At 40.6% G+C, this 21,551-nt stretch overlaps 1 protein-coding gene across 18 annotated transcripts in view; it reads right to left on the bottom strand.

Annotated features, from left to right (window-relative positions):
* The window catches only part of NEDD4L (NEDD4 like E3 ubiquitin protein ligase), a 276,361-nt gene that overhangs the window by 83,826 nt on the left and 170,984 nt on the right, over nucleotides 1-21,551 (bottom strand). For 16 of the 18 annotated variants that reach the window (XM_044431161.1, XM_044431162.1, XM_044431172.1 and 13 more), the window contains one exon: nucleotides 7,005-7,055. In XM_044431161.1, the coding sequence (XP_044287096.1) occupies nucleotides 7,005-7,055 (51 nt within the window). Of the gene's footprint in view, nucleotides 1-7,004; nucleotides 7,056-9,050; nucleotides 9,061-15,279; nucleotides 17,839-21,551 lie in introns of those variants that run through there. The other 2 variants (XM_044431168.1, XM_044431171.1) reach the window with 2 other exon arrangements.

Raw genomic sequence — 21,551 nt, 5'->3', positions numbered from 1 at the left:
AGGCAGGCAGGCACACATGGCAATATTGTATAAGCAGCGAGGGGGACAATTCAACCTCTCAGAACACTCTGTCACTAACCTTAAGAAAGACATTCTTCCGAAAACAAAGCACTTCAAAGATAGGTTTCAACCTGGAACTGCCTAATTTATCATTTTCTATGGCTTGAGCAAGGACCAAAGCTGTTTATCACACTACATGTGCTCCTCAGCTCATCTGTGCAAGGTTGTTTGTGTTACCACCCAACAACCATGCTGCAAATGATCAGTGCTAAGGTAATGGTCATGCTCTGCATCTATTACATTGCACTACTTCCCCCTAGTTTGTGAGCACGTCTGCGTGTTTCTGGTGACACAGGATCGCAATACATATGCCTGGTGAAGTCCACTGCAGTCTGCCAAAGCCTATGCTATAAGAAATTCATTAATTTTTAAGGTGGTACATGATACTCCTTGTTTTTACCCAAACTGAGAGAGAGAACTCAAATATTACTGGTTCAAACATGTTCACCGAAATGTATACCTGCTGTGAAAATATCCATTCTTTGGACTGAATTCCTGTACACCCAGCTTAGCAGGCACATTTTATGGAGATGCAACTGGATAAGTACATAAGATATCTATAAAGCCCCATGTGAATTAGATATTCCCTTCCACAGTGGACCACCACAGATTTCCAGTTCCTTATGGGCATTAACCCAAAGGTAAACATAAGCATCCTGAGAAAAAAACAGCTGACAAAACAGCTGCCTGGCATGGAGAGGAACAAGACTAATCCCAACCAACTTTCTGTTCATGGGAGAAGACAGACATCTGCAGCTATGGCCCTAGAGCTATATGTGTGTGTACAGCAGCACACAGTTGAGGGTTACAGGTATGTATCACAACATGGTTCGAATGTCCCCCTATTTTCAATACAACTTATAATAAAGCCATTTCAGATGAACATAATGTAGGCGAGGCTCTGTGAGAAAAAAGAATGAAGTATCTCTTCTGAATAGCTCTCATTTTTCTAAAATGAAGGTTAATCTCCCATTGTTGTCCCCAAGGCAAATCAAGGGTGCTCCTTAAATAAAGAGCAAAACAATGCTACTGGGGCACTGTTTAAATGTCAAGGGCCTGTACAGACATGTTCTGCATCAGCCATCCAACTGTAGCATGTCCCTTGTGCTGATGAAACAATTCTCTTTATTGTAATTTACAGTTGTAAGTTCATCTTTGTCTGGGAACTGAGCTGGAAATAACAAGGAAGATAATTATTTCATCAGCACAGGGTGTGTGCTCCTCCTTTCTCCCTCCAGTTATGAGGTGCTGCTTCTCCCCATCTCTTGCCCTCTAAATGTGTTGGACCACAACCCCCACTGCCCCAACAGCATGGGAGTTGTAGTCATGCTGTAGATTCGAGGAGAAAGTCCATGGCTGTAGTCTGATTTGTTAGTAATTCCTAACTTGCCTGTGCATGTGTATTTCTGGAGGAAGGATTTGTCTCAATTTTTGTTAATAGCATAAACATTTTATCAAGTTTTTAAAGGTTCCCTCTTCTCCTCAATTACACTTAGAACCAAGTCATGCAAGAATAAATATTCAGCCTAATTTAGCCCTTGAGAAGCTTTCAAGAAGCTGTTCCCCCTCAATAAATCAGCAAAGCATTCCTACCCAATTCTTCAGAGTTGACTACTGTGTGAGCTTTCTTTAACAGGTAAGTTCTATGAGAAATCCTCTATTTGTTGGGATGGAATGTGGTCTAATTTTATATGTTCCATAGAGAAGGCAAAATATGAAAAAATGTGCAAGCGTATGAAGGTCCTGGAAGGGGAAACACAGGCCCTACAAATTTTCTTAATCCTATTTAGGCTTGAATGTTTGTTTATTAACTCATTTTCATGCTTTGTTGCTCTTTCTGATGAGACCAAGTAAAAAGTAAAAAGTCTTGACGAGAAAAGTGAATAGAGCTTGTGAATAGCTACCCACATATCATGGTAAGTTTCAGATTTCCACTCATTTTAGCCGTTGAGGATCTATAACTTGTTTATTTGAGCATGATGGAATATGAACTGAAATATAAACCTATGAAAGCCTGAAATGTAATGACACACACCATGAGTTTTGCTCATTTAAAGTATAGGATAGACTTCTGTGGTAGGCAGAAATTAAGAACTGCAGATGTTTTGGACTTCAGCTCCCAGGAACCCCTGCCAGCATAGGCAACAGTCAGAAGTGTTAAGAGTTGCTTCAGAGTATCTGGAGATATTATTTCTGCTCCCCTGGTATAAATGACACCTGGCACAAAATAATCTTCCCCATTACTGAAAAAGCATTAGTAGATTTGGCGTACTCATGGGCTACCTCATTCTCTTCCTCTCCCCTCTTCTCAAAAGCTGGAATTCCATCTCACAACCCCTTTTGAAGGAAATCAATTTTACATCAGCACCAAAATTAACTGTAACCATGGTTAGTTTCAAATAGGAATAGTTTTGTTTCAGTAGTTCAAACCATTGTGCTCTCCTTGCATTTAGAATATGATCATTTATGAAGGCACAGTCACATGCCACATCCAGCCAATCCCCTACTCTAGGCTTATGACAGTGTTCCTCAGGGCACCTGAACCAGAGAACTCTGACTTAGTAATGTAAGAAGAAGCCATGAATCGATTATCATACTCAATGTGGCTTTTAAACAAACATTAACTGGAATTACAGCACAGGTCCCCCATTCAGACTTAGCAGGGAAATCTGTTTTAATGCAAGCCATGAGCTTTCCACCAAAGCTGTTTACTAAGTGGAAAAGGGGGAAGTGCATCCATGGCTTCATAAACAATGTTTTTTGAAGATATGGACCAAGTCTGAATAAGACCAGTGCCAACTTTGATTTGAAACCAACCATGGTGAGCATTTATGTTGATCCAAATGTAATACTGTATCATGGATTACTCTGGAAAGCAGAGGAGAAAATTCACGCATGAGAGAAGAGAGATGCCCACAGAGCACTCCTAATTGATGGCCATAGTAATATCAGGAATATTACATGGATTTAATGCCAGGTCTAAAAGATCTCTAATGGTTCTTTAACTCTGAAAAATGGGTAAATAGAGGGAGGCAGAATACATGTCTATAGCATTATGTATGCTGTGGAAAAAGTGGGTAGTGACTTGTTTTTCTCCTTCTTGTGTAATATTTTAAACAAGACTCATCAAATAAACCTGAATGACAGAAGAGTCAGGACAGGTAAATGGCATTTCTTCACACAACCCATAGGGAATTCATTTTTGCAAGATATAGTGTTGGCTAACAGCCTAGTGGCTTTACAAAGGCATTAGAGAAAGTCATGCAGGATGATTACTACTATAGCAACTAGATAAGATGGCTACTGGTCAGTTCACATGATCTCTGCAATCATTTTTGGACTGTTTTAGGGTTGTGGGTGGTTTATTAAATAAATCATCAACTCACCCTCACTGGGTTCAGATAACATGATAAGCCATGGAAAGTACCTGCATGGCTTGAATATGCAAAATGGCCACTGGCATACAACACAACACACCATGGTTTAAACAATCTGAGGAGTGGGATGATGCCATTGTGCAAACTGGATCGAAATACTGCTTCTACTACCAGAGACAGTATGCACCTGAATGGTAGAGGATAAAGGTGGCTCACGAGCTTTCCATATGCTTCTGACTGGCTACTGTGGGAACAAATGCAGAGCTAGATAGGTCTTTGGTCTGATCCAGCACAGCTCTTAAATTCTCTTTACAAGTTGGACTTTTGTAATATTTGCACTTATATGAACCAGTTTAATTTTTCTGTTTTGGAATTTTGTTCCATCTTGAAATAAGGGCTGTATGGCCTGAACTGCATTGGGATTTCTTGGGTAGGAGTGTGTGTACACATGCACACAGGTTTGTAATTATATCATATGCACTTTTTGGAATGTATTGTTCTCTACTGCTGTAAAAGGTGATAATCCCTGTTTTGGGGACTTTTCATCATCGCTGACAAAGCAGTCAATGTTGGTATTTCAGGAGTAGGTGTGAAAAAAAGAAAAGAAACATAGCTAACTGTTGCAACTAGGACCAAGCTATAAATGGTATCTAAATGGGTGGTCTAAGGCAATCAAATAAATGCAAATCTGTATTTTCTTATAAGCAATGCTGTATCTCACATGCTTTCCCCTCAAGGAACACAACAGTGCAGAGCACTGATTATTGTTATGAATCATCTAGAACAAAATCTTACTCTTAACAAGTTCCCAAGTGATTTTATTTTAGAACAGTGGCAGAGAATCTTTCTCAATTTGTTGTTGTGCTCTTCAGCTGGAAGAATGAATAAATGAAAACTTATCTGGAGTTCAGCCTTTAAACAGTAACATGCTAGTCAAGCGGTAGTACATGAAGCAATCAAGGAGAGGACTCTTGATCATGAAGAGTCCTCTTCACTCCTCTGGCTCGTGAACTCCCAAATGAGAACAAGGAGTTGGTATTTTTGTAAAGCTTAACATCAAAAACATCAAAAACTGAAATTAATATAACTGCAGCAACTTGAAAATCCCAGTGACTTTATTTCTTGCCAGAAAATGGTTCCATTATGTCTGTCATGTAAGGCACAAAGAACTGTAAGGCTCAATGCTGTTTAATGGTACAGAGACAGCAGGGGTGGTACGTGTGTTCCTGATTGCCAATTGTGATAACAAGCCACATTCATACTACTGAAAGCAAGCAAGCAAGCAAGCAAGCAAGCAAGCAAGCAAGCAAGCAAGCAGAACTGTTTGCAGTTCCAAAAGTGGGCATCTGCACATTTCCCACCACAACTCTCATTCTCATGCTTTAGCCTACTTTCCCAATCAAAACTGATGTCTCTGCTAATGAGCACAAATAAGGCAAACCGAACTTCAAGGAAAAAATGGAAAACCTTGAGAAACTAGAAAATTGCATATTTTTCTATCCCTTGGGGTGGACAACTTGTGGACCTCTAGGAGTTTTACCCTACAACCCCCAGTTCTAGCCAGCATAGCCAAGGGAAACAGATCATGGGAAGTGCAGGCCAAAATATCTAGAGGGCCCCAAGTTACCCACCCTGTGCTAAAAAGTCAGGCAGCACCAGGGAGATAAAGATCTGCACTGTACAATGCATTGCCCAGGCAGTGGCCTGTGGAGGAGCTCCTCAGTCACAATGGGTATTGCACATTCTCCCAGTCAAGGATCCGGGCAGCTCTTCCCACCCATCCCTTGGCTGCTCCTCAATGTCCTCTGCTGCAGCGCACAATGCTCCACCCAGCCACACTTGTACTACTGCCACCCATTTCAGCGTAACCATCTCTACATCCTCTCATTCTGGGAAGTACAATGAAAGTGCTTTGCAGAAGATGCTCTATGGCTGCAAACACCAACTGAAGAATAGGGATATTAGGAGGAGGAGGAGGAGGAGGAGGAGGAGGAGGAGGAGGAGGAGAAGAAGAAGAAGAAGAAGAAGAAGAAGAAGAAGAAGAAGAAGAAGTCGACGACGACGACGACGACGACGACGACAGACACCTACAACAGGGGAAGTCTGCCTGGCCCCACTATTTGCTCAGAGAACCAATACTTGTTTCCACTCCCAGCCTTCAGAAAAGAACTGATGGAAATATCGGTTGCCATGTGAATATGGAACTGAGAAGAAATAAAGGCTGGCCCAGGAACCAGCCAGAGGAAGAAGGTGCTCCCCTCCCTTCCAGAAAAAAATATCTGTCTCTAGAGATACAGATACATTCCTCCCCACCCCCACTGCTTTTCAAAGTAGAAAGTGCTGAATATTTGAGTAACTGGTGCAGGACAAGGTAGAAATCAGAGGGAAGTGTTTAATGTGGCCCTTTATGCCACTGGCATAGTATTAGCATAATCAATTTTTAGCACAGGTTCAGAGGGTCTGGGGCCATGGGCACATCTGGAAATTTAAAACATTCTGGCAACAACTGTAAATGGCTGCTATGGGTAAACCAAGCTATTGGCACTCAATCATAGGCATTAATGGGAAATGAAGATGGAAGCAGCTACCCCAGTTTGAAGCAGGAAGAAAATACATATTTTCAGCTCAGAAATTGGGAAGAACATGATGTGATCAAAGGTACCAAGGAAGGGGGCATGTGGGAATCATGTCGGCTACTGTTGCATTAGGGCAATGCCAGCAGCATATCCTAGCATGCCAGGTTCCCCTGGAAAACTGCAGAACTGGAATGGCAGCAGTGGATACTGGCTAAATAGATAGTAAGATAGTGTAGTAATTGTTCCCCACATCATAAGAGAGGGAAGAAGCTGAACTATTCTGTGCTATGGGGAAAATGTAGAAGACAGTCAGCCTGGTAAATATGAAAAGTTTAGAGAGCCTTTGAGCTATTGGACAGCATAAAGGTGAAATAAAGAAATAATAACTAATAATTCAAAGGATTACCCAGGCAGCAGAGAACAGAGATAACTAGAGGTGCACAGGTGTGCACACAGCTGCAGTTGTGTGAACTCTTATCCCTGTGTGTCTGATATCATATCAACAGTTTCAGAGATGTTCTATTTCAGCCTGACCCAACTGGGTGCCTTCCACATGTGCTGGGACTACAGTAATGGTATTGCACTGCAGTAGAAATAACGTTTATTTATGTATTTGTTGTATATAAACTTTAAAAATGATTTGATAAAGGGCAGCAATGAAATATTTGAAAATAATGAATAAAATGTATGAATCAATACATAAAATCAATAAGGCATTTTGTCCAAAGTATAGATAATTTAAGCTTATCTTATATTTGACATGTAACAATTACATTATGCTATATTATTAAAGCAGTCTTCCCCACTTAATGGCCTCCGCATGTGTGGAATTATGCCTTCCATTATCCCACTGACTATGCTGACTGGGGACAATGAGAGTTTCAGTTCAACACAGCTGGAAGACACCAGGATGAAGAAGACTTCTTTAGAGTAATCCATGTTCCTCTTAGGTGTGATAAAATAGGTTAGGATTGTAGGTGAAAGATCTTACCGGAAGATGATTAAGTGGTACATCCACTTGACCCAGGAAGTCGTCTCTAGTCTAAAGAAAAAGAAAAAGACAGGACCTAACATGAGTTATTAAATGAATTTAACTACTGCTGTGATATCACACTAAGTCTTAATAAGAAATGAAGCAAGAGCAGAGCCAGATGCGTTTGGTGACATGTCACACTAAGGCGTCCTGAAGGACTGCTAGAGGTTTTCAGACTGTTAAAAAGATTTAAGAGTTATGTGGAGACTTCCATGCTCAAATGAAGTATCTGAACATGCAGTCATTATGATGCAGAGACAGACCTGATCCATGGATGCAAAGTATTATTATTATTATAACATTTCTATGCTGCCCCTTGCCGAAGCCTCGGGGCGGCTTACAACACAATAAGATACATTGAAATACAATAGAACATAATAAATTACCATTAAATACAAAAATACAAAAAATACACTGAGATACAAACATAATAATATAAAATTAAAATTAACAGTATAAAGTAAGTAAGTAAAGAATATAGGAGGAGAAAAGAGAAGAAGTTGCCCTGGCCAGATCATATATTTTAACAATTAAAATGATGTTTAAATAAAAAGGTCTTTACCTGGCGCCGAAAAACCAGTAATGACGGTGCCAGGCGGACCTCTTTGGGGAGTGAATTCCATAGGTTGGGCGCCACCGCAGAGAAAGCCCTCCTCCAAGTACTTACTCTCCTAATTTCTTTCATGGAGGGTTCCCGGAGAAGGGACTCTCCCGCAGATCTCAAGGGGCGGTCGGGCAAATACGGACGTAAGCGCTCTTTCAGGTAGCCAGGACCCAAGCCGTTTAGGGCTTTATAGGTCATCACCTACACCTTGAATTGGGCCCGGGCTTCAATGGGAAGCCAGTGAAGCTGACGGAGGACTGGAGTCATGTGAGCATAACGCCCCGTCCCCGTCAGCAACCTGGCAGCTCTATTTTGCACCAATTGAAGTGTTCGGACCGTCTTCAGGGGAAGCCCCACGTAAAGCGCGTTACAGAAGTCTAGGCGGGAAGTCACCAGCGCATGTAGCAACTTCTCCAAAATAATAAATCCAACTTACTGTTTACTGAATAGTTATTTCTGCAAGTTAGAACCATAGGAGCCATTGCTCTAACAGGCTCAGTATTATTCACACAGCTGGTAACAGATCTCTCTGGCAGAAATCTTAGCCAGCCCAATCTGGGGATGACAGGAACTGAACCTGTCATACAGAATCTATGTATGACATCTTCACCACCACCAAGCTACCACCTATCCAGATCTGTAAGTGAAGTCTGTAATCCGGAAGTATGTTAATGGTGAGAGAGAGCAGGGAAACTGAATCTCTGACAGAAAGGTGTTGAACCCTTTTCAGTTCAAGGGCTGATTCTGAAGGCGCTCCTAGTGCTAGGCTGTGGTGGGCTTGGCTAAAGGCAAAGTAGTGGGAAGAAATTATCAAAATGCATGCATATTGTAGTCTAAAGCTAGTAGTGCCCATAACTAAGCTGCAGGAAAGGCATTTCAACCATACAGTTTTTGGGGAAAATGTGTGAAATCAGGGAAGCCACCAATCTGATTGTGCCTGGGGAAAAGGGGGCTATCTGAGGGACTGTCCAGAGAGGCATTTTTGTTGACCACACAGAAAGCTTCAACTATTGGGCAGTATGAAAATGGAATGAATGAATGAATGAATGAACAAAGAAACAATTCCATGTGGGCCAGATCTGATCCAAAACCCTAAGGCTGAAGGCCTTCCTCTAATAGTTGAGAGAATTTCACTAAGTCATGGCAGGAGCACAAAATATGATGCAAGCTGCAACGATTTCTTCTACACAGACATAAGAAGTGCAGTGGTGCTCTCCTCATTTGTAAGTTTCCTAGGATGACTGGATGCACTCCTTCACAGTGTAGAAACAGAACATGGAATGACCTCCCCTACCAAATATATTTTTTAGAAAAACCTTGAAATTTGGGTGGGAAACTGAAATATATGCAAAAATATATTTCAGTTTCTCGTAATAGTTCATTTGTACAGTGATCTGTACCAATCAATTTATTTTTGATTTCTAACAGTGCAATTATTCGAGTTTTGATCAAACTTTAATTTTAAATATTCATTATTACAAATGGGAGATGCTGCCAGTTGCACTCAAAAGAACCTAAGCACATTTCAGTTTGGACATCTGAACTGCTTATTCTGCCAAAATGAAGGCAACATAAAACTAAGATGATATGATGCACCTAAATTATGTCTTAGAGCATACTTGTGATCTGTTTAAGAACAAAAGTTGGTGGCATGAATGGACAGCTAAGGAACGGCTTAATTAGGCTATGAATAATGCAATTTGTCAGTCAAGTTGTTGATCAAGTCTCCCATTTTAACAAGTTATGAAAGCCACCAGTTTAAGCAATTCTACATGAATGTGACTAAAAGGAGATTTTGTGCTTGAATTTCTTGAATCTTGCATAGAAAGGGCTTCTGAAATGTTTCAAGCTGTAAATACAGTTTGCAATACTACACAGGGCACCTCCTCTCCCTGTCCCCTGGACTGTAAATCCTATGGCCACTCTAAAGTAGCTATGTGGATTTTCACCCACATCCACTAGAATATAGAACGCATGACAACATATTATGAGATCTGGATTAATCTCTTTTTTCAAACTGCTTTGAGATTCATAGTCTGCAACAGAAGTTAAAAAACAAGTATGCAAAACAAAGACATAAACCTGCTGTACTTATTAGATACCAAACTGTTTAAAAATATTGTTGAAATTCTGCAGGTTTAAACAGGCTTTACGAAACATCTAAATCTTGTCAAAAGATCTGATTCACTTTTTAAAAACACATTTGTATCACCTTTCCCCCATGAGGAATACTGAGTATCTTGCATTAGGCTACACTCATCTACCTGCTTTGTGAGGTATGGTGACTTGCTAAAGGCTTCCTGATACATTTAAGGTGCAGTTCTATGCATGTTTAGCTAGGAAAAGTCCTGTAACTCCCTACAACCCCCAGGCCAGCCTTACTATCTAAATACACACAAGACTGCACTCTTAAATACTGATGGGGAATTTGAAACCAAACGTCCCTGGTTGAAGTTTCATGTCTTCTCCAGTATAGCCCCCCCCCCACTTTTTTTCTAATTTCTGCTATTGCTCAAGTTTTAGCAGTATGGATTGCTAAATCTATAAGTCTATGTTAACTAAGGATACCATTTTATGCACCATTTAGCAAAGTAGAAACAAACAAATACATGTTTCTAAGTTAGTAGGCACAACACTGTCCAGCAACATTAGCTTCATTCAGAGAGAGGAGTATCTATGGAAAGAAGTGCCATGCAAAACAGTCTCAGCAAAGAGGAAGATTTGTAGCAGGTACTATTGATTTACATTCATCTATAATTAAATGCTAAAAATATTTACAGAAATAAAATGATGGCTTCTAGAGTGAGCACTTGGCCATGTTTCTACTAGGTCTGTCCAACTGTTGCTTTAGAAATGCACGGTACTATAATATACTTCAGTGGCAACTCCACACATGTTTAGACAAAAAAAATCCTCCAATTTCTAGTACTTCCAAGCCAGCAGCACTGTTAGATTCCTTTTTCTGTGTAAACATGCATAGGCTCACACCCTCCTATGCTAAAACACATGAAAGGAAATCGTCTCATTAATCAGAAATATTTGTCACCTTTGTCTCAATACTGCACAAATCCCGAGTCACCATAACCTCTGACAACTGATATTTCTTGAGGCTATTTTTAAGGTGGTAAAATGCTGCCAATCCTGCCCTCCCCCGCTCCAGTTATCACTTAAAATATTGTATCCACTCCTAAAGATATGTAAAATAAAATGATGACTCCAATGTTATGACTCATATATACTCCAACCACTGTATTAGGGTTTCTCCTTGATGCTAAAGATCTTTATTTTTTAAAGGATATAAATGTGCAAATTAAAAAGATCTTCATTAAATTTCCAGTGGAAACTTTCCTAGGAAAAAAATATACTTTGGCTGCATTGGGTAACAATGGTTAGGAAAAAAATAACTATACTTATCACCTGTACATTAATCATAAGAAAGAGATGCTATTCTAAACCTTTTTTGTCCTTTACCAAATGTGCATTAATTTTTTAAGAGAGCCAGTGTAGTGTAGTGGTTAAGAGTACGGGACTGGGGATTTAGGAGCTCTGGGTTCTAGTTCCACTCAGCCATAGAATTAACTGGGTGACTTTGGCCTGGTCACAGGCCTACCTCACAGGGTTTTTGTTGTGAGGATAAATTAAGAGGAGGGGGATAATTATGTAATAAAGGTTGACTATGAATATAATAAATAAGTAATCAATAAACAATCTCCCTTACAATGTTATGAAGGTTTCAGCAAAGAAGATCAAAGAACAAATAACCACATGTAAAATGCAGTATAAATGTTGCAAACAGTTATATCTGCAATTTAAGATACACATCAGTATAGTGTAACACTTCGTTTCTTTGCGGTTTATTTAAGTAAATCCATGTATTAAGTGCTGGCCCAGAAAAAAGAAACAAACTTAAGAAACCAGCTGTGTGCATGTGTTTGGGGAAATCTATCAGTTTTGAACTCAAGAATAAAGTACATTCCAATCTTGAACATTAGAGATTCTACATGCTAGTAACTCTGCCCAAACTTTTTTTTTTTTGGTTCAGCAAGGAGACTCAGTTTCTATTCATTCAGCAGCTGTATTTCCACCTGAAGCAGTTTGAATGCTCAGCTGCTACCCAATGCTGTGATTGTTAAGGTGCCTGTTTGAAACATTTGTTTCTCCTTTCAAAAGGGCCTCAGCAACAGTTGCTCTAAAAACCCTTTAAGCTAGGAATGGCTTTTTGAGACCTGGTGATATAGATAAAAAGAAGAAAGCTCTTTTTAAGAGCTAGTCTAACTCTCTGGTATGATGTGCCTAACTTTCCTATTTACTTAACCAAGACCATAATTCTCTAGTCTCAGCTGCGTCACTCTTGGCTTTAGGTTCAAAAGTAAACATGAAAGTTGGACAGAGAGAAGGACAGTTGGTTATCCAGATGTATGGAGACATTCACACATACACACTCCTCTGAAACAGTTCTCGTGATCATTTGTCCGAACTATACCATGCTTTCTGCCACCCCCTACTCTGGCTACTGCAAGTACTGCAGGTAACCTCAGAGAGAACAAGAAAATCGGAAGGAATATGATGGTGTGTAGCCTACAAACTCTGGCTCCATAATACTAGTCATTTCCCTGAAGTCCTTGGGTGATTGGCCAGACCCCACTGAAGAACTACAAGGTCCCCTTTCCCCCACCCCTATTCTTGCCATGCTGTGAAGATGGGCCTGAAGGCTGAATTTGATCTTCAAGAAGCTTCCGGGGGCTCCATTCCAGTAGGGCCAAAGGTCAGAAATAATAAGAACCAAAACAACAGCCTCCTGTAGCTTAACTCTCTTACTGCTCTTAACTAAGCTTCAAGGAGGGATTTCAACCTCTGAATATTCTGAAAAATTTGTGGTTCACTTTGAAGAAAGTGAACCTCCTTCTGCTACCTTGTTTACTTCTAACAAACTTTCCCTGCCATCTTTTTCCACAAGACAACACGAAACAGCTATCAAGAAGACAGGATTTTAAAAGAAGAACAATGATCACAATAATATGAGAATTATAACAAAGCAGTCATACTGAGAAGTAGGAGGAGGACTTATATAGGGCTCTATTTGATCATCAGCCAAGATAGCTTTTCTTTGTCGGGGCTGTGATAACCTGGAATATGTGCCAACACTTTGAAATGGTTCTTCAGAGTCAAGATTCTGCATTAGCCATTTCAGAGGCCATTAATGAGATTACAGAAAGGTTCACAGCTGCATGAATGAATATAAACATCCCTTTCTCTGCTACTTTGGGAAAGAAAAAGACTCTATCAACAGGTATTTAACTCTCCTGAAATATAAAGGCCCCTTTCCTTCTTATCTGCAGCCATCTGTATCAGTGAACTTTCCAGAAGGCTCCTGCCTCTTTGAGAAGGAGCCCAGGTCCCACAGTCTGGTTATCAACAGTCTGATTAACTCAGTTGGTCACTGGTACAAGTTTTAAACCTGACTGGACAAGGCTCTTGTTCATACTGACTAACCCCCCCCACACACACACACACACAAACACACACTTCAATATTAAGGACTTGGGAGCAGCGCTGGTGGATCAGACAACAGCCTTCTCCAGTTCACCATTATGTTCTTATAGTGGCTAAGCAGATACTTTTTTTGGGGGGGGGGAGGCTAACAAGCAGGACACAAGTACCCCAGTGCCTTATTACTTATGTCCCCACCTGGTACTTGGCTGCCTCTGATGACTGGAGAGAAGAAAGAGCTATCATGACTGGTAGTTCTTCTCTTATCCTACACTATCCTATCCTTTGCCTTGCCTAACCTTGTTTTAAAGCTGTCCAAGATGGTGGCCATTGGGGTGATAATGAATCCCATAATTTGACATCCTTTTCTCTGTCTTGAATCTCCCACTGTTCAGCTTTGTTGCATGACTGGGCTCTAATATTATGAGACAGACAGGAAAATATTTTCCCATTTACTTTGTCTTACCATGCATAAAATCACACAATGTTCTCACTGCTGATATTAGGGATGTGTTAAATGTTTTTGTTGGATGAGCAGCAATTTTACATATTAACTGTCAAAAATAATCTAGGATGGTTACTATGTGGAACTGTCAATTGGCTTATTCTAAATTTGTCAATAAAAGGACTTCATCTCTCGCCACTATTATTCACCTCAGTTCCTCAAAATCTCTTCCTGAAAATACCACAGGGATTTCTCCTATATCAACAGACGTAAAGACAAATGCAAGCAAGCAAGCAAATACCAGCTCCCCAAAAATCCGTTTTTAGTACTTCTTTAACTCCCTTATCATCCTTAGTCTCTTTCCTGTTTCTGATTTATATAAAGGCATTTTATTGTAGGTCTTAATCAGCAATATGCTATTTAAAATCCCCTTTGCATGCCTTATTGTCTAATTCATATGTCTCTTCTGCAACTTTGTGTTCCTTTCTGTTCTCCATTTTCAAGCGCATTTCCATTTTCTGAAGGAAACCCTTTTCTCTCGGCTCCTTGACGTTGCTTCTTACCAGTGCTGAATCTTGGCAGTATCCTGAACTGTTCCATGCGTTCCAGTTGAGCTGCATTAACTGTGGTTTTGAGGATGAAGCTCTGTGGAGAGAGTTGCCCCTGCTGCTTTTCCCATACAACTTCCTTTGCACCAATCCCCTCATTTTTCAGGCATGTTCAGTTTTTGAAGTCAAATATGACTCTGCTGCACTTCCCTGAGACTTTTCTACTTACATATAAATATTACACAAAAAACATTTTAAAATTATCAATTACACTCTTTTTCTTCTCTCTCTACAAAGCAGCAACCCTATTTATTTTTTAATGCTAAAACACAATATTGTTGTAAAACCGGCTGCCCTCATTCTCACGAACTGGCTTATAACCGTGGTGTTGTGTGATGAAAAACCTGACAAAGGGACTTGATGTTTCCTTAGTTTACCTGCACTGAAACCAGAATTACATAACTGATGGTGATAGAACATATAAGAAACAGTTTTGCTATTTGAATCTGAGAGATGCATTATTTTTTAAGCTGCTTTTGACTCAAGAGTAACTAGGCTTCAGATGCAGTGATCTTGTGGGGATCTCATTCAGGATGAGGGCTTGCTTTAGAAACCAGTTCTTCCTGGAGATCTGATGATTTGCTGTTTACAGAAATGCTATGCTCTTTGCCTCCACCAGAGCACAATGTATATTTGTAAATACACCCAAATGTGATAGAAAAGGTATCAGACTCTAGTGATTTCTCCTCTCAAGCATGCTCTGTTCCTGAAATTTCCAGGCAGTGGAGACCACGTAACTATAGGCTATAATACACAAAGTTTTCTAAATACACATTCCGCTTTTTAAATGATTTCCTTCCCTTGACGCTTCCCATTTTCTCTGTTTACTGTTTTGACTCCAAGCTTTTCAATAAGTCATGGTTCTTAGACCCCACTTACACAGCGACTGACCCCCACCTGATGCAGAGCACAAAAATAATGCTTCTGCACTGATCGATAATTGGCACCCGTGCCCTTCCCAGCAAAACTTCGCAGTACAGTCATGGTAACTGTTGGCAGGCTAAGGACAACACGCCCTTGCCCCCACAGCACCAAGCAGTAACCTATTCTGTTGATGCTGAACACGACGTCAACACGAAGAGCTACCTGGGTCCTGATGTGTCGTGCTTCAAACTTCTGTGGGAGAAAGCTCCAACACAAGGCAGCGATCATACGCTCAAGCTGAAAAGGACTATCAAGGGACTGGATGCAGCCATTAATAAACGTCTTGGCAGCAAGACAACTAACATGTGTTGCCCTTTGGAAGGGCCAATCCTTGCGTAAATGTCACTATCATTGTTCTCTTGGCATTTGTTTCTGTTCTGTGTCACTCCCACAGGCCAATGAAGATAACAGCAGCATATGGCTTGGAGGCTGGAGGTGAGACTACAGGGCTGGGTGGGAGGTGTTAAAACTCCCGAGACAGGGCTCTGCTTGTGCGAGGAAGCAACACTTTAACGTTACTGACCCAGACCAGCACGTTCATTCCTAGCAATTAAACTACAGAATTAATTTAGCGTTATGTGACTGCTTACTATCTCTCTCTCTCTTTTGGTAGAGAATGCACAGCACAAACTGTAGATTTAATACTTCTCTGACATGGCATCCACTAGATGTGTTTGACTGCAATATCCATCACCACAGTCAACGGAGGCTGGGAATGCTGAGATTTATAGTTCAACACTTCTGCTGTGTGCCATGTTGAGGAGGAATGCTATAGACTTATGATCAAGTACAGACTCATATAAACCTAAGAAAAGCTCATCTTTTTTCTTTTTCCTCTTATTGCTACTCAAATCTTGTTGTTGCTGTTCAATATAAAATGGAACCAGATGATGGTGATCGATTATAAAACAGGAAAGAAAGCACATGTACAGGAAAATTTTGAAGCACAGCACAGCCCCCTAAATCATATGGTGAGCACTCCAGAGAGAAGGTACATCTACTGAAAAGGCCTGCTTCTTTCCTGATCTTCTCTGGAAGAAGTCAAAGGCAGCCCCATAAAAAGTGTATAGCAGCAATCAGATTGGAGTTACACTGCTGTTATTGGACTTCTTCTATTGCTCACCTGCTAAGTTTCACATCTGTATGTAACATACTCATATCTCACTTACACATGGTGAATTTATCATATTCCATATTGCGTTGGCACTATTTAAAGAAGGACAGGTCTTATTTATAAGCTTAAAATCAATGATGTCACAAATTATAAGTGAAATTCAATTTCAGATATGCATGTTTTTGCCCACCCAGAAGCTGACCAGCCTCACTGCCTTGTAGCCAACTGCTGGGGTTGGACTGAGAAGAACTAATTAATTTATCCATTACAACAAATAAATTAACCTCTGTTGTAAAAGAAACTTATCTTAGATCGGCTGTAGCTGCCCAGATAAGGTCTAGGGATGTGGGTAGCCATTCCAAGTGGCAAGCAGTTGGAACTGTGGCTTTAAGCATCTTTTCGCCAGCAACGTACCCTCAGGCTCTGGACTGGCCCCATCCACCAGACACTCCTGGGCAGGAATGAATATGAAAAGCTTCTGTTTCCATCCCAGATCTTGACAGAGAACCAGGCTCTTTTTGGCTCTGCTTTGCTTCTCGGCTTCCTCACCCCAGCTCATTCTCCGGCTTGCCTTTGACAGCTGCCTGCAACCCAGCCCTGACAGTTATGTGAATGACTGCACCAAAATAAAATAAAAAATAAATAAATAAAATATTTTCTGTCCAGTCAGGACATCAGCCCATCAGCACTGTTTCCCCTGACAAGCAGCAGCTCTCTAGGGGATCCTGTGCGCACCAGGTGCCGTCCTGATGTTTCGGAGTTCAGCTTCCATCAGCCCCAGTCAGGATGCCCAATGGCTAGGAATTTGGGGAGTTGTAGTTTAAAACATCTCAAGGACATCCAGGTTGATGAAGATGGTTCAAGGTTTCCAGGCAGGGTGGGTTTCCCAGCTCTACCTGAAGATGCCAGGGATGGAACTGGAAACCTTCTGTGTGCAAAGTGAGTGTTCTACTACTATGCTGCAGCTCTCGAGTGCATTCAGTATAAAAACCGTGCAACCAATCCTGCCACTTCTGCATTTTGCATTTTACTGAAAATACTCAGCAAGGGAAATTTGAAGCAGAATGGTGCCATGTGGACTGCCCCTGTTTAGGATTCCAGCCTTGTCCCTTTCCCAGATATTCCCTACTCCTCTCTCCAGTTTTCCATTCCCCCAACCCACAGTGCTAGTAGCACTCTTTTTGGAGAAAGCTTAACTGGTTACAGTCATCCATGATTTAGCCACCTCCTAGATTTCTACAACAAGCTCTATGTGGGCTGCCTTAGAAGACTCTTTGAAAGTACAGTGGCATAAAGAACATGGAAGCGCTTTCTAGGACTTATTACCATGAACTTATGCCGACTGTACTGTCTACCAAATTGCTTGGGAAGCGGGTGCTGTGGGTTCTTACCTAAAAAAGATAAATAGTAATTTACTGTTCACAATTTCTAATATAAACTAAGCTGACCTGCACTCTCAGCCTAATGGGCAGACCAGAATGCAATAATCTGCTTTGATATTTGGATTTGACATTTTAAATTTGTAACGCAAATCTTGGAAAATATTAAAGGACAGAAAAATTATTATTAACAATGTATATTTTAAGATAAACTATGAGAGCCAGTGTGGTGTAGTGGTTAAGAGCCTGGGACTGGGACTCAGACGATCTGGGTTCTCGTCCCCGTTTGGCCATGGAGCCAACTGGGTGACTTTGGGCCAGTCACAGACTCTCAGCCCAACCTACCTCACAGGGTTGTTGTTGTGGGGATAAGATGGAGGAGGAGAATGATGTAAGCTGCCTTGAGCCCTTTGTAGGAAAAAGGCAGGCTATAAATCGATAAATAAAAATAAAATAAAATCTTAATAAGTCATTAACACACACACACATTCAAATAGAATTTAGATGCATGTTTATCTTTAAATTTTCAGGAAGATTTTTAAACATTTTCACATGAGGAAATGGAATATAACCAATTTAGCAATGAACACTTCTGAAACTGACATCAGTTGGAAACACGCCACTCTGTACATGTGCTGTGAACATTTACTAATGGTCAGAAAAGGAAAACAATCTGATTTCTGTACATGTTCTTACCCAAAAGTAAAAAAAGTGAACAAACTGTTGTTCTTTTGCTCCTAAAAGTATATTTGTAATTATCATTTTATCAAAATGATACTTTATTGCTATATTGTCTTCCTGCTTTGCTAAGACTCTATCATCAGAATGCATAAAAGATCAAGCAAGACAGCTAGCTCATTTTTTATTTTGGAAAGAAACTAAGAAATGCTATCCTCTTTCAGAACAATTGCGCCCCTGTTCAGAACTGGATCATCAATGATAATGATAATAATATAGTTTCAGAACATTGATACTGACCTTAATTAATCTTCTAGGAAAAGTGTGTGAGCAATACTAAATCTTTTCTGATTTCACCCTTCACCTTATTAGTTCTCAGTACAAAACTAGTTGTTTTTTTAAAGAGCCAAATAGTGGCCTTAGGTCTGTTTCAAAAGTAAGAAGTAGGACTACAATGCATTTGGTCTTTCAGGTTTTAATTTTTAACTCACTTAAATAAGCAACTATAAAAGAGTAACAACTTTATTTTCAACATCTCATCATCACCTTGTCAAATTTTAGTCTCTTCAAATGTGATGGTTATGTTGCTTTTCTTGTCTCTATGTTTCACCCATAGACCACTGCTCTAGCACTGGCTATCCAATTACTCCAAGTTATTTTTAACCCAAATATTTAAAATAAGCATTTTACCCTCCACTGTCCTTTGTTTGTAAACAGTAAGGCCTGCAGCAGAATCAGTCTGTTCTTTTGGCAGTGCTCTGAACAGAACAAGCCAGAGACTTGAAAAGGGATAAAGTCATGGCACACGGGAGAAGTTTAAGGGGATGACGGCACAAGATAGGTGTTTCTCTGTTACAATTTACTACACAGAATGAAGTGGTATCAGATTGCATTATATTGCAATATCTGCTTAAAAAAGGATCCTAGATATTGTACAACACATAGAAAAAAAAATAAGAGCTAAGCCATTCTTTTGTTCCATTGCAAAAATAGGAATTTAACCTAACTCTTTCCAGGTCCCAGCATGAGTGGAAAGAAGTGATTTCCCAAGTCAGAAAGAGACAGACTGTGCACTGAGATGGCAGAAGGGTGTACAGCTCAGACTTTTATTTGGCCCAAGCCCTGCGTTCCAGTACCTGATTTAGAGCAACCCAAGAAGCAGGAAGAAGCTGTATGCACACACCACACAAATCTTTCTGTTGCTCCTGTCCCCCACAAATCCATGGGAGTAGAAATGCAATAGAAAAATCTTTTGCACCACCCAAGGGGGTAGGGGGGAAACTTAAGACATGTAAATGAAGGCATGAAAATATCCAATTCACACAAGCAATATCCGCAGCTGAAATGGCCCCAAGTAACACCTGATTTCCAATGTATTTTGAAAAGCTGCAGAAAAAGGCAACCAAAATGATCAAGTAGCTGCAGGAAGCCATCTGTGACAAGAGGTTACTGTAGTTTGGGCTTTTCATTAGGAAAAGGGTAAGTAAAGGGAGCATGACAGAGGTCCTGAAGAGGAAGTGGACATACCATGGCCGTGGTCAGGAACTACAGAGTTATATAGTTCCCCCAGTGGCCTGATAGACAAGGTAACCTGCTTTACTTTGCTATACTTGCAGGTCTAGCATTGGACTTTTAAGTGTTTGCAGGATTAGGCCAATGTATTCATGCAGACCATCTGGGAGCTACAGGAGTCCCTATAAAAGGCTCCCTGGTCCTTCAGCTTTGTCATAGCAACATGAGTCTTTGAGGTGACTGCTGTGTGTTTCTCCTGCCTTTGGTCCTGCCACACCTTTGCTGATCCTCACCTGTTCCCAACTCTGCCTTTGCCAGTATATAAGCCTCACTTGTTCCTGACTTGGCTTTTGCCTCTGGCCCTACTATGCTTCAATGTGTGTTCAACCTTTATTTATTTATCTATTTACTTACTTACTTACATATTTATAGGCCATCTTTAATTACCAAAAGGCCTTCCTAGGAGGCTTACAACCCTTGCCTGAGTATGTTTTGTTTTTATTTTCACCTTCATCACTCCTGGCCCTGGTGTTCCTGCTACTTATGTCCTGGCGCAGACACCCATAAAGTGAAGATTTGAGAGAGAGAGAAAGAAGTACTCCTTCAGGTGGCACAGAAGCAGTCTATGGTATTAGGTAGTCCATGCAACTTGGGCAGCTTTGAAATGGGGACAGATTCTTGAGGTGAGGGAGATATCACGATTAACAGATGATAGGCATGACAGCCAGATATTACCTCCAGTATCAGAAGCAGCATAGCCAAGAGCATCCACATTACCGTATTCCTGGTCACTATGTATGGGTGTGAAAACTAGACATTGAAGAAAACTGATAGGAAGACAGGTGATGCACTTGAAACATGGAGCTAGAGGAGAGCTTTTCCTAGAAGCAAAACTGAGGTTGTCATACTTTGGACACATTATGAAAAGGCAAAACTCACTGGAGAAGACAATCATGCAAGATAAAACTTAAAGCAGAAGAAGAGGAGAAGGACCAAATAAGAGATGGATTGACTCCATAAAGAAAGCCGCCATCTTGAATTTGGAACAGCTAAGCAGGGCTGTCATAGATACGTAGGACACTCTGGAGGACTTTCATTCATAGGGTCACCTTAAATTCGAGACCACTTGACAGCACATAACAACAACAAGCAAGTATTGAAGTGAAATAATGGACCGAAGAAATCTTTGTCTTGATTCAGCAGGCCCCCTTATGTCCTTACGTTCCAACAGAACTCAGTTCTAGGATTTCTCTTTCTTTATAACCTCACTAACACACATTGACCACTGAAGGCCAGTTTCAACACAAAGCATATGAACAACATGGATGGTCACATCCATTTGTGAAGCTGCAGGAAGTGCTTGGCAGAGCTTCTTGCTTCTAAGGGCCAGGAAGATCCAAAAAGGCATGCTACATTATTGCTTATTCATACTATCATTATTTTTTTCTGCCTCCAGGGGTTGGAAGAACCAGAAAATAATGTCATTGTGTTCAGGATTTGCATTACACTGGAATAATTCTCATCCCTAACATGCCAAGTGCCGTACGAATGTTGCCCCAAGGTGAATGACAGTAATTGCTTTTTCTGAGTAAGCTCACTCTCCTACAATGTCATTATATCGCCAGGATTGCTGCTTCAGATGATCATATATGCACACTATGATTCTGCCTTCTCTGTAAAAGTGATTATTGGCAATCATGGTAATGCTGAAACTGAGCAAGCAGTAGGGAACTGTATGTGTGAAGAGCCCA

This window comes from Varanus komodoensis, unplaced genomic scaffold (assembly GCF_004798865.1).
Source record: "Varanus komodoensis strain SLA01 unplaced genomic scaffold, ASM479886v1 scaffold22, whole genome shotgun sequence".
NCBI classification, from domain to species: Eukaryota; Metazoa; Chordata; class Lepidosauria; order Squamata; family Varanidae; genus Varanus; species Varanus komodoensis.
Note: the sequence above shows the minus strand (reverse complement) of the source record. Positions and strands in the feature narration are given on the sequence as shown.